The sequence below is a fragment of the Balaenoptera borealis genome (genome assembly GCF_965194805.1).
Source record: "Balaenoptera borealis genome assembly, chromosome: 2".
Classification (NCBI taxonomy): domain Eukaryota; kingdom Metazoa; phylum Chordata; class Mammalia; order Artiodactyla; family Balaenopteridae; genus Balaenoptera; species Balaenoptera borealis.
The window spans coordinates 66163616-66177955 of record NC_138867.1 but is presented as its reverse complement, the minus strand read 5'-3'; the positions used below and the strand labels follow the sequence as shown (position 1 = coordinate 66177955).

At 39.0% G+C, this 14340-nt stretch overlaps 1 protein-coding gene across 1 annotated transcript in view; it reads left to right on the top strand.

Moving 5' to 3' along the window:
* ACOT12 (acyl-CoA thioesterase 12) overlaps positions 1-14340 on the top strand; it is a gene marked incomplete at its 5' end in the record, with an annotated part of 59213 nt that overhangs the window by 4368 nt on the left and 40505 nt on the right. The window contains 2 exons of the mRNA XM_082377415.1: positions 624-693; positions 5609-5669. Coding sequence (XP_082233541.1) covers positions 624-693; positions 5609-5669 — 131 coding nt within the window. The remainder of the gene's footprint in view (positions 1-623; positions 694-5608; positions 5670-14340) is intronic.

The window sequence follows — 14340 nt, the reverse complement described above, 5'->3', positions numbered from 1 at the left end:
CTCTCACCCTACTCAATACTTTTCTCCTCCAACATAATTAATGCATAGTGAATTTCATATGAATTTGGTAGTAATAAATAATAAATATTGATTAAATACTTACTATGTGCCCATCTCTATTTCTCTGATGCCCAGACAAGTTTCTCTCTGATTTGGGGTATGAACTTGAGGTCTTCCACACTGTTCAGTGCTTGCACTGGTTAAGTGGTTTAAATATATTCAGCTACTGGTTATGTGGGATAATAGATACAGCTTTGATGTATTGTTTTTTTAAACAAAAGAAGGGTAGTACCTGACAAAATATTTAAATTTGACACCAACTTACTAAAGTTACTATTTGAATAGCTAGATATGCTGGGTATTGGTGCTGAATTTCAAATCAAAGATAGTATAAGTTAAAACTTAGGAGAAAGTACAGTAATCTCCATGCAGTAGGAAAATAACTTATTGAGCAAAGGAACTGTTATCAATCCAGTTCATCCAGAAGTGTGGGCACAGTGGTCCTATACTGCATAAGAGGATGAGTTACTAGAATAAATCCACTTGTTTTATTCCTTTTCCTGCATGCTGAAATATTTAAATATAACTATTAATGCAGCCCATTTTTAACCTATTTTTTGAAGCTGAAAAACATGCTGGGGTTTCCTGTGTTACAGCCTCAGTGGATGACATACAATTTGAGGAGACAGCTAGGTAAGTGGCATTGCTTTCTCATGCCTTTCTCCTGGGTTTATTGGTTCATTTACAACATGTATTTATGGCACCTAAGCTTACTCATTTGGAGTCAGGGATCCAATTTGTTAATAAGTAACATTTGAACCAATGTAAATCAGTAAAAAATAATAATAATAATAATTTCAGGACCTACTTTTAGTAAATACTATTAAGTGTAAATTTACAGCCCTGATTTTGTTGAGAAATAGCTCTCAGCATTAAATGCATTCTGGTATAAGCCATTGCAGGATTTCTAAAAGCTGATTCTGAATGGCTCCTTCCTTTACTAGTAGAATAATTAATGATAATAAGTATCTCTATGATGGTGAATTTCATCATTAGGTTGTTGGGTAAACATTAATTCATCTGAGTAGAGGTGTTAAATTATGAAAAACATTTTATGTGTGGGAGTGTGTATATGTTTTACCATCTCTTATTGCAGAAAATTTCAAGATACACAAATCTTTCAACCATATACAAAAGTAGAGAGAATACTACCATGTATCCCCAAGGACCCAACACCTAACTACGACAATAATCAACTCATGAATGCTGTTGTTTTATCAATACCCTTCCATACTCCCCCACATACCTGGATTATTTTGAAGCAAATCCCAGACATCATCTCTGAATATTTCAGTATATAGTTCTAAAAGATCAGGGCTCTTTTAGAAAACATAATAACATAACTGCAATACCATTAAGAAAAACTATCATTCCCAATGGTCTCAAAAAAAATTTTTTTTTAATTTAAACAATTGGTCTATGGATTGAATCAGGATCCAATATGGCTGATACCTTTAACATAAAAATTTCCCTTTCTTCTTTTCTCTTGCAATTTGATTTTTAAAGAAACCTGGTCATTTGTCCTATAGCGTTTACCACATTTTGTATCTGCTCATTGTATCCCTGTTTAACATGCTCACTGATGCAGGATTTGTCATTATTTCTATGCCTTTTCGGTGGGCAGAATTAGGAATTTTTTTTTAAGAGGTTACATTAATAAATCTAATAAACTAGGGTTATATGGTTTTACTTAATTTATTTGATTTTATGTTTGTATCTCTTTTTTTTCTTTCTGAATATCTTGATCCTAAAAGAACCATCCCAGACTAGAAACAGATGATCTTCTCTCTTCCTTTTTCTAAACATAATATAAGAAAAAGGAAGAGAGAAGATCATCTGTTTCTAGTCTGGGATGGTTCTCAAGGACCATGGGGTAGCTGCCCCAAGTTTTCAAACCCTAAGTAGTCTGTCCAGTGAGATGCCCAGTTCATCTCTCCAACCTCCAGCTTACATTTATCTATTTGGCACTTATTCATTTATATACAAACAAAATTAAGTTAAATAAAACCACATGCATAAAGAAGTTATATCTCCAAAGCTAACCCAAAAGAAATTTTTGGTAGGCATTAGAATCATAGATATGGAGAGACCTTTAGAACTCAACCCAATCATCTCTTTGTACTGATAAGAAACTGAAGCCTAAGGCCCAGCCAAAGGACAGAGGACACTTAGAGCCTGGATCTTCTTATGCTCTATCTAGTGCTTTCTCCAACCCACTTCTTCTATCTTCGTGATCAGCAACCTTTATTGAACATCTCCTGATGCTTGCTCTCATAGGCAGCTGCAGTGTCAGTGAAAGAGCCCTTGACATTCTAGAGACTTGTAGATACAGATAAAAGTCTACTGGGTCTATTGACTAAGCACAGATACTAGCTATGTGATTTTCCCTGAAGTAGAAAAAGTTGACATGTGTTTGTATCTCAACACAATTACAGATTACTGAAAATCCAAACTTAATTGGGAATAGATTAAAGCACCATTATTAAACTTAGGAATGCCAACAGTATATTGCAATAAAACATCTATTATGTACTTTCCAATCCTAAATTCTGTAACTTAGACTTAACTAGTAACGTCATCATTATAGTGTGGTTTGCCATTTGAACCATTTTGTGTTTGTGTTATCAGAAAGGATTTGTGGCCACTAAAATATATGGGACCTGCACCATTAAAAAAAGAAAATTGAAAGCTACATATAGAAAGCCATACAATTTGTTTAAATGCCATATTAATTTTTTTTTTACTATATTGATTTTTAAAAATATTTATTTACTTATTTATTTGGTTGCATCGGGTCTTAGTTGTGGCAGGTGGGCTCCTTAGTTGTGGCATGCAAACTCTTGGTTGCAGCATGCATGTCGGATCTAGTTTCCGGACCAGGGATCGAACCCGGGCCCCCTGCGTTGGGAGCGTGGAGTCTTAACCACTGTGCCACCAGGGAAGTCCCATATTAGATATTTTTTTAATTCACAAATATATATTGAATATACCAAAAGTACTGCTCTAGGCTCAATAGAATATGTGAATGTTTATGACACAATACTGAAGTGTGGCAGTCAGTCTGGTAAGAAGGTCAGACAAATACATAGTCATCAGAATAGAAAGTATGATAGGATGCATGCCTAGGGTGAGATATAAATTCTGTGGGGTAGATAAAAGGTACATTTTGACTGGAGAACCAATGAGAGTTTCATGATGGAGGTAGTATTTAATGTGGGCCTTAAATGAGGTATAGATTTTTCATCTGGTGAATAGGAAAAGGACTTCACAAGATGAGGTACATGTAAGAGCCTAAGCATTGAGGTGGGAAGAATTGGGGGGTGCTTAGGAAAAGCCTGGCGTGCAGAGATGATGCCCCAGCAGCAGTGTGGGACTGGGTAACAGAAGACCTTGAATGCCATGCTATGAAATTGATTTTACTTGGGATTTTAGCAGAATGAAAAGCAGAATGTCTCCTGCTTTTAAAGGAAGGGCAGAGTTCACAGAAGAGACAAAAACGTGGCAAGATGGACTTCTCTGGTGGTCCAGTGGTTAAGACTCAGCACTTCCACTGCAGGTGATGCAGGTTCGAGCCCTGGTCAGGGAAGTTACACATGCCGCATGGTGTGGCCAAAAAAAAAAGTGTCAAGATGCGTCCCCTCCTCAGAGTCTGACAGGCAGAGGCAGAAGATTTTGGTAGTGTATGAGTACAAAGTACTACAGTAGCTTTGAAGAGGGACTCTCTGCCTCATGTTATCACTGTAAATCTCTGCTAGAAACTTTACCAAACAGAGCTAGGAAATCTAGGAGGAACAAATTTAAGGAAAAGAGAAAATTGGTTTGGGTTCACATGTGCTAAATGTGGGGATTCAGTTAAATTAGGTAATGTGTGTGCAAGCAGCTATCACTCAGCCTAGTAGGGCCTCCATAACTATTAGCTGAATCTGCTGAGAGAAGTTTGAAAATATGGCTTTGTGTTTCAAGAATGAGGTTCGGGCTAAAGATTTAGATTTGAGAATCATCTCTATAAAGATGATAGGATTGTGGAAGAGAACAAGGTCTTCAGGAAGAGGCTGAAATGAGAAAAAAACAAAGAGCATAAATTTGGTGGATGGCTACCCTTAAGGGATGGATTAAGAAAGGGAAATCAGTGAAGAAAACTGAGAATGAAGAGAGAACAGTATTTTGGAAGCCAAGGGAAGAGAAGTTTTCCTGAAGAAAGAGGTTGATTGATGCTGTTAAATGAGAGGAGACCTTGGATTTAGCTGTTAGGAAGTGACTTCAGAGAGATCAGGAGTAAGATGTGGAAGCAACAGCTAGATTTGAGTGGCTGAGAAGTGAATGAGAGATGAAACCCCCAAACTTCTGAACCTGACAAAAATCCTAATCCTTCAAGACCCATCTCAGATGTTACCTCTTCTATGGCTCCTTCCCTGACTTTTCAAATTAGTCACTTCTGGGTGCTTTTGCAATACTTGATTCTTTCTTCCTTTTGAAAAATTTCATAGCTTTGCACTTCATCTGTCTGCATCCTGGTGTCCCAAGTGAAGACTGGTCTCCTTGATGTCATCAACCTTGTCTTGTTAATCACTGTATCCTGAGGCCTTAGCTTAGTGCCAGGACTAGTTGTAACTCAGTAAACATTTGTTAAATGTATGAGCTGGAAAAAGAAAAAGATTATTTTAGGAAGTTTGAATATGGAGAAATATAGAGGAGAAGAGAAAAAAATGTTGTGATAGAATAAACTTGAGAGAAAGATTTTTAGCAAGGAAAAGCCTTGAACATTTTCACAGACTGATAAGGAGTCAAGGAAGGGGCCGAGATTGAGGGTACAAAAGAGGAAAGAGCTGCCTAAGCCAGGCCATGGTGCAGGAGGAAAGGTAAGAGCAGGATGGGATCAAGGGCACGGGTAAAGAAAGAGGTCTGGAAGAGATCTATTTTTCTTCCCCTGAAACAGAAGATTGAGAAGAATAGTGAGAATGTAGTTCAACTTTGAAGTCAGGGAGAAAAACTGAGGAGGTTTATATTGGGTAGACCCTTAGGTGACTGAAGGGCCAGACACAAAAGCTTTGAAACAACTTAGGGATACATGACCAGAGTCCCAGTAATAATGTGGAGTGAATGGATCATCTGGCAACATTGAGGGCTCCTGTAAACCTAGTGAAGGTATTGTTTGTTTGCTTGCTTGCTTGTATGTTTCCCATTTATTTGTTAACCAACATTTAAAAATATCAATTGTATAGGTTTGCCTGTGTGTTCGTTTTCTCTTAACCAAACAGCTGTGGTACAGTCAAGTATCTGTTGTAGATTTGGAAATCATTTTGCACACCATCTTTGCAAAGGCCGTTTTCTGTTAAAAAGAGGTAGTCAGCTAACTCTTGTGTGGTTTACAATAATCAGTATCTATTTTTAGTGCTGTCTTGTTATGTTATTAATTTGAGTTTCTCATGCATGAACATTATCAGCATAAGGTGGAACTGTTCTATGGCACACACATTTAAGTGAATCTTCAAGTCTGAAATGAGATGTGCTAGAATTACTGTTTTTTTTGTTGTTTTTTTTTAACTAGAGTTGGACAAGTTATAACCATCAAAGCGAAAGTTACTAGAGCGTTCAGCACAAGCATGGAGGTAAGAGGCTCCCTTTTCTTCCTTCTGCCTGTTGGTGCTCATTTCTTCATTGTTTACAGAGGAGAGAGGAGGAGGCCTGGAATAACTTGGAGTTCATGTGATTCTGAATTTCAGAAGGCCCTTGAATCTGTAGTCAGGCTCACAGGTAAATAATAAGCCTGTGTTTCCCTGCTACTAAAATTAAATGTGACGCAATGAACTATTTTTACATAAAAGGATATACACAAAGGAAACATACAAGGGAGGGCACTCTCTTGGTTCTTTGCCAGGTATAGGTTTTATTTCTTAATTATTCTGACTCTATTGCTATTCTAATTCTACTTGTTCTCTATCTCCTCACCTATACTGAAAACTAGCCCCACGATTAACTGGTTTTTGAAAGGCAGAGTAATTGGAGCAAGAAGGGAAGCTTAGATTTTTCTTCTTCGTCTACCTGGTTTTCTTTTCTTTATTATAGCTATGAATACAAAATTCTTGGGAGCTTTTGAAGTCTCTATTCAGGTTAAAATAGCAGGAAAGGAGTTCCTGGATCCCATATTGCAACTTGTTGTTTGCTCTGTAGCAGTCCCTTTGATCTCTGGGCACAAAAGACATGTAGGGACTTACATTTGTTTCTTAGGGATTCTTCGACAAAGTTTCACAGATTAGGTGCCTTAAACAACTGAAATTTATTGTCTCTGTTCTGAAGGCTAGCAGTCCTAAATCAAGGTGTCAGTACGGTTGGTTCCTTCCAAGGCCTATGGGAGAGAAACTGCCTCCATCCTTCCTCCTAACCTCTGGTGGTTTGCCAGTGGTTTGCTTCACCCTGATCTCAGCCTTCATCTGCACATGGTGTTCTCCCTGTGTGTGTGTGTGTATGTGTCCAAATTTTCCCTTTTTATTAAAAAAAATTTTGTTAACATCTTTATTGTAGTATAATTGCTTTACTAAGGTGTGTTTCTGCTTTATAACAAAGTCAATCAGCTATACGTATACATACATCCCCATATGTCCTCCCTCTTGCATCTCCCTCCCACCATCCCTATCTCACCCCTCTAGGTGGACACAAATCACTGAGCTGATCTCCCTGTGCTATGTGATTAGTTCCCACTACCTATCTATTTTACATTTCGTAGTGTATATATGTCCATGCCACTCTCCCACTTCGTTCCAGCTTACCCTACCCCCTCGTCGTGTGCTCAAGTCTATTCTCTATGTCTGCATCTTTATTCCTGTCCTGCCCCTAGGTTCTTCAGACCCTTTTTTTTTTTTTTTTAGATTCCATATATATGTGTTAGCATATGGTATTTGTTTTTCTCTTTCTGACGTACTTCACTCTGTATGACAGTCTCTAGGTCCATCCACCTCACTCCATTTCGTTTCTTTTTATGGCTCAGTAATATTCCATTGTATATATGTGCCACATCTTCTTTATCTGTTAATCTTTCAATGGACACTTAGGTTGCTTCCATGTCCTGGCTATTGTTAATAGAGCTGCAATGAACATTGGGGTACGTGACTCTTTTTGAATTATGGTATTCTCAGGGTATATGCCCAGTAGTGGGATTGCTGGGTCATATGGTAGTTCTATTTTTAGTTTTTTAAGGAACCTCCATACTGTTCTCCATCGTGGCTGTATCAATATACATTCCTACCAACAGTGCAAGAGGGTTCCCTTTTCTCCACACCCTCTCCAGCATTTATTGTTTGTAGATTTTTTGATGATGGCCATTCTGACAGGTGTGAGGTGATACCTCATTGTAGTTTTGATTTGCATTTCTCTAATGATTAGTGATGTTGAGCATCCTTTCATGTGTTTGTTGGCAATCTGTATATCTTCTTTGGAGAAATGTCTGTTTAGGTCTTCTGCCCATTCTTGGATTGGGTTGTTTGTTTTTTTGATATTGAGCTGCATGAGCTGCTTGTATATTTTGGAGGTTAATCCTTTCTCAGTTCCTTCATTTGCAAATATTTTCTCCCATTCTGAGTGTTGTCTGTTCATCTTGTTTATGGTTTCCTTTTCTGTGCAAAAGCTTTTAAGTTTCATTAGGTCCCATTTGTTTATTGTTTTTATTTCCCTTTCTCTAGGAGGTGGGTCAAAAAGGATCTTGCTGTGATTTATGTCACGTAGTATTCTGCCTATGTTTTCCCCTAAGAGTTTTATAGTGTCCGGTCTTACATATAGGTCTCTAATCCATTTTGAGTTTATTTTTGTGTATGGTGTTAGGAAGTGTTCTAATTTCATTCTTTTACATGTAGCTGTCCAGTTTTCCCAGCACCACTTATTAAAGAGGCTGTCTTTTCTCCATTGAATATTCTTGCCTCCTTTATCAAAGATAAGGTGACCATATGTGCATGGGTTTATCTCTGGGCTTTCTATCCTGTTCCATTGATCTATATTTCTGTTTTTGTGCCAGTACCATACTGTCTTCATTACTGTAGCTTTGTAGTATACTCTGGAGTCAGGGAGCCTGATTCCTCCAGCTCCATTTTTCTTTCTCAAGAAAGTAGTGGAAATAACTACTACAGAACAGAATAAAGCAAAAAAAATGAAAAGAATTGAGGACAATTTCCCAGACCTCTGGGACAACATTAAACACACGAACACACGAACTTTTTGTGTTTCCATAAAAATTGTGAAATTTTTTGTTCTAGTTCTGTGAAAAATGCCATTGGTAGTTTGATAGGGATTGCATTGAATCTGTAGATTGCTTTGGGTAGGACAGTCATTTTCACAATGTTGATTCTTCCAATCCAAGAACATGGTGTATCTCTACATCTCTTTGTATCACCTTTAATTTCTGTCATCAGTGTCTTATAATCTTCTGCATACAGGTCTTTTGTCTCCCTAGGTAGGTTTACTCCTAGGTATTTTATTCTTTTTGGTAAATGGGGGTGTTTCCTTAATTTCACTTTCAGATTTTTCATCATTAGTAGATAGGAATGCAAGAGATTTCTGTGCATTAATTTTGTATCCTGCTACTTTACCAAATTCATTGATTTGCTCTGGTAGTTTTCTGGTAGCATCTTTAGGACTCTGTATGTATAGTATCATGTCATCTGCAAACAGTGACAGTTTTACTTCTTTTTTTCCAATTTGTATTCCTTTTATTTCTTTTTCTTCTCTGAGTGCTGTGGCTAAAACTTCCAAAACTATGTTGAATAATAGTGGTGAGAGTGGACAACCTTGTCTTGCTTATGATCTTAGTGGAAATGGTTTCAGTTTTTCACCATTGATAACAATGTTGGCTGTGGGTTTGTCATATATGGCCTTTATTATGTTGCAGTAAGTTCCCTCTATGCTTACTTTCTTGTGGGTTTTTATCATAAATGGGTGTTGAATATTGTTGAAAGCTTTTTCTGCATCTATTGAGATGATCATATGGTTTTTACCCTTCAATTTGTTAATATGGTTTATCACATTGGTTGATTTACATATATTGAAGAATCCTTGCATTCCTGGGATAAACCCCACTTGATCATGGTGTATGATCCTTTTAATGTGATGTTGGATTCTGTTTGCTAGTATTTTGTTGAGGATTTTTGCATCTATGTTCATCAGTGACATTGGCCTGTAGTTTTCTTTCTTTGTGACATCTTTGTCTGGTTTTGGTATCAGGGTGATGGTGGCCTTGTAGAATGAGTTTGGGAGTGTTCCTCCCTCTGCTATATTTTGGAAGAGTTTGAGAAGGATAGGTATTAGCTCTTCTCTAAATGTTTGACAGAATTCGCCTGTGAAACCATCTGGTCCTGGGCTTTTGTTTGTTGGAAGATTTTTAATCACAGTCTCAATTTCAGTGTTTGTGATTGGTCTGTTTGTATTTTCTATTTCTTCCTGGTTCAGTCTCAGAAGGTTGTGCTTTTCTAAGAATTTGTCCATTTCTTCCAGGTTGTCCATTTTATTGGCATATAGTTGCTTGTAGTAATCTCTCATGATCCTTTGTATTTCTGCAGTGTCAGTTGTTACTTCTCCTTTTTCATTTTTATTCTACTGATTTGAGTCTTCTCCCTTTTTTTCTTGATGAGTTTGGCTAATGGTTTATCAGTTTTGTTTATCTTCTCAAAGAAACTGCTTTTAGTTTTATTGATCTTTGCCTATCGTTTCCTTCATTTCTTTTTCATTTATTTCTGATCTGATCTTTATGATTTCTTTCCTTCTGCTGACTTTGGGGTTTTTTTGTTCTTCTTTCTCTAATTGCTTTAGGTGTAAGGCTCGGTTGTTTATTTGAGACGTTTCTTGTTTCTTGAGGTAGGATTGTATTGCTATAAACTTCTCTCTTAGAACTGCTTTTGCTACATCCCATAGGTTTTGGGTATTTGTGTTTTCATTGTCATTTGCTCCTAGGTATTTTTGGATTTCCTCTGTGATTTCTACAGTGATCTCTTGCTTATTTAGTAGCGTATTGTTTAGCCTCCATGTGTTTGTATTTTTTACAGATTTTTTTCCTGTAATTGATATCTAGTCTCATAGCATTGTGATCAGAAAAATTACCTGATACAATTTCAGTTTTCTTAAATTTACCAAGGCTTGACTAGTGACCCAAGATATGGTCTATCCTGGAGAATGTTCCAAGAGCACTTGAGAGGAAAGTGTAATCTTATGTTTTTGGATGGAATGTTCTATAAATATCAATTAAGTCCATCTTGTTTAATGTATCATTTAAAGCTTGTGTTTCCTTATTTATTTTCATTTTGGATGATCTGTCCATTGGTGAAAGTGGGGTGTTAAAGTCCCTTACTATTATTGTGTTACTGTCGATTTCCCCTTTTATGGCTGTTAGCATTTGCCTTATGTATTGAGGTGCTCCTTTGTTGGGTGCATAAATATTTACGATTGTTATATCTTCTTCTTGGATTGATCTCTTGATCATTATGTAGTGTCCTTCTTTGTCTCTTGTAATAGTCTTTATTTTAAAGTCTATTTTGTCTGATATGAGAATTGCTACTCCAGCTTTCTTTTGATTTCCATGTGCATGGAATATCTTTTTCCATCCCCTCACTTTCAGTCTGTATGTGTCCCTAGGTCTGAGGTGGGTCTCTTGTAGACAGCATATGTACGGGTCTTGTTTTTGTATCCATTCAGCCAGTCTATGTCTTTTGGTTGGAGCATTTAATCCATTTACATTTAAGGTAATTATCGATACATATGCTCCTATTACCATTTTCTTAATTGTTTTGGGTTTGTTATTGTAAGTCTTTTCTTTCTCTTGTGTTTCCTGCCTAGAGAAGTTCCTTTAGCATTTGTTGTAGAGCTGGTTTGGTGGTGCTGTATTCTCTTAGCTTTTGCTTGTCTGTAAAGTTTTTAATTTCTCTGTTGAATCTGAATGAGATCCTTGCTGGGTAGAGTAATCTCAGTTGTAGGTTTTTCCCTTTCATCACTTTAACTATGTCCTGCCACTCCCTTCTGGCTTGCAGTTTCTGCTGAAAAATCAGTTGTTAACCTTATGGGGATTCCCTTGTATGTTAATTGTTGCTTTTCCCTTGCTGCTTTTAATATTTTTTCTTTGTATTTAATTTTTGATAGTTTGATTAATATGTGTCTTTGCGTGTTTCTCCTTGGATTTATCCTGTATGGGACTCTCTGCGTTTCCTGGACTTGATTGATTATTTCCTTACCCATAGTAGGGAAATTTTCAACTATAATTTCTTCAAATATTTTCTCAGTCCCTTTTTTTCCTCTTCTTCTTCTGGGAACCGTATCATTCGAATGTTCGTCTGTTTAATGTTGTCCCAGAGGTCTGTGAAATTGTCCTCAATTCTTTTCATTTTTTTTGCTTTATTCTGCTCTGTAGTAGTTATTTCCACTATTTTATCTTCCAGGTCAGTTATCCATTCTTCTGTCTGTTATTCTGCTATTGATTCCTTCTAGAGAATTTTTAATTTCTTTTATTGTGCTGTTCATCATTGTTTGTTTGCTCTTTTGTTCTTCTAGATCCTTGTTAAACGTTTCTTGTATTTTCTCCATTCTATTTCCAAGATTTTGGATCATCTTTACTATCATTACTCTGAATTCTTTTTCAGGTAGACTGCCTATTTCCTCTCCATTTGTTTGGTCTGGTGGGTTTTTACCTTGCTGCTTCATCTGCTGTGTATTTCTCTGTCTTCTCATTTTGCTTAACTTACTGTGTTTGGGGTCTCCGTTTAGCAGGCTGCAGGTTTGTAGTTCCCATTGTTTTTGGTGTCTGCTCCCAGTGGGTAAGGATGGTTCAGTGGGTTGTGTAGGCTTCCTGGTAGAGGGGACTGGTGCCTGCATTCCAGTGGATGAGGCTGGATCTTGTCTTTCTGGTGGGCAGGACCATGTCCGGTGGTGTGTTTTGGGGTGTCTGTGAACTTATTATGATTTTAGGCAGCCTCTCTGCTAATGCGTGCGTTTGTGTTCCTGTCTTTCTAGTTGTTGGGCATAGGGTGTCCACCACTGTAGCTTGCTGGTCATTGAGTGGAGCTGGGTCTTAGCATTGAGATGGAGATCTCTGGGAGAGTTTCTGTCATTTGATATTATGTGGGGCTGGGAGGTGTCTGGTGGGCCAGTGTCCTGAACTCGGCTCTCCCGCCTCAGAGGCTCAGGCCTGACAGCTGGCCAGAGCACCAAGACCCTGTCAGCCACACGTCTCAGAAAAAAAGGAAGGAAGGAAGGAAGAGATGGAGTGAGGGAAGGAGGAAGAGAGAAAAAAAGAATAAAATAAGTTATTAAAAATAAAAAAGTAATAAAAAAAAGAGAGAAAGAAAGAAGAGAGTAACCAAACCAAAAAAGAAATCCACCAAGGATAACAAGCGGTAAAAACTATAGTTAAAAACAAACAAACAAAACGGACAGTCAGAACCCTAGGACAAGTGGCAAAAGCAAAGCTATACAGACAAATCACACAAAGAAGCATACACATACACACTCACAAAAAGAGAAAAAGGAAATATATATATATATTTAAAAAAATAAAAAAAGGAAGAGAGCAACCAAATCAATAAACAAATCTACCAATGATAATAAGCTCTAAATACTAAACTAAGATAAACTTAAAACCAGAAACAAATTAGATGCAGAAAGCAAACCCCAAGTCTACAGCTGCTCCCAAAGTCCATCGCCTCAATTTGGGATGATTCGTTGCCTATTCAGGTATTCCACAGATGCAGGGTACATCAAGTTGATTGTGGAGGTTTAATCCGCTGCTCCTGAGGCTGTTGGGAGAGATTTCCCTTTCTCTTCTTTGTTCACACAGCTCCTGGGGTTCAGCTTTGGATTTGGCCCCGCCTGTGTGTGTAAGTTGCCTGAGGGCGTCTGTTCCCCACACAGACAGGACAGGGTTAAAGGAGCAGCTGATTAGGGGGCTCTGGCTCACTCATGCTGGGGGGAGGGGGGGTATGGAAGGTGGGGCGAGCCTGTGGTGGCAGAGGCCAGTGAGACGTTGCAACAGCCCGAGGTGCACCGTGCGTTCTCCCGGGGAAGTTGTCCCTGGATCACGGGACCTTGGCAGTGGCGGGCTGCACAGTATCCCGGGAGGGGAGGTGTGGATAGTGACGTGTGCTCGCACACAGGCTTCTAGGTGGCTGCAGCAGCCACCTTATCATTTCATGCCCGTCTCTGGTGTCCGCGCTGATAGCCATGGCTCACACCCAACTCTGGAGCTCATTTAGGCGGTGCTCTGAATTCCCTCTCCTCACACACCCCGAAACAATGGTCTCTTGCCTCTTAGGCAGGTCCAGACTTTTTCTTGAACTCCCTCCCGGCTAGCTGTGGCACACTAGCCCCCTCCAGGCTGTGTTCATGCAGCGAACCCCAGTCCTATCCCTGGGATGTGACCTCCAAAGCCCAAGCCTCAGCTCCCAGCCCCTGCCCACCCTGGCCGGTGAGCAGACAAGCCTCTCAGGCTGGTGAGTGCTGGTCGGCACCGATCCTCTGTGTGGGAATCTCTCCGCTTTGCCCTCTGCACCCCTGTTGCTGAGCTCTCCTCCGTGGCTCCAAAGCTTCCCCCCCACCCACACCCCCGTCCCTGCCAGTGAAGGGGCTTCTTAGTGTGCGGAAATTTTTCCTCCTTCACAGCTCCCTCCCCAAAGTGCAGGTCCCGTCCCTATTCTTTTGTCTGTTTTTCCTTTTTTCTTTTGCCCTACCCAGGTACCTGGGGAGTTTCTTGCCTTTTGGGAAGTCTGAGGTCTTCTGCCAGCATTCAGTAGGTGTTCTGTAGGAGTTGTTCCACATGTAGATGTAGTTTTGATGTATTTGTGGGGAGGAAGGTGATCTCCACGTCTTACTCCTCTGCCCTCTTGAAGGCGCCCCCCCAAATTTTCCCTTTTTATAAGGACATCAGTCATATTGGATTAGGGGTCCATCCTACTCCAGAGGGATCTCATCTCAACTAATTACACCCTATTTTCAAATAAGGTCACATTCTGAGGTACCAGATTTGGTGAGGGACACAAATCAACCCATAAAAGAACTATTTTGGCAATAACCACACCTGTGGTGATGGCTTTACCCTGATTTAGTCACTTTCCCCCAGTATGTTTATAAACAGAATAGAAAAAAACTTGAAGAAATCAGAAAGGTAATAAAAACTTGTGGATAAAATGAGCTCTGTCAAAGACAGTTTATGATGGTGCCTCTGGATCCTGATTTCTCAGCTATGGGGCTCTTGAGCTTTGCCTCACAGTAGCCTCTGGGTCTGGCCTTTCTCCTGAGAGACAGCACTCTCCTTTATAT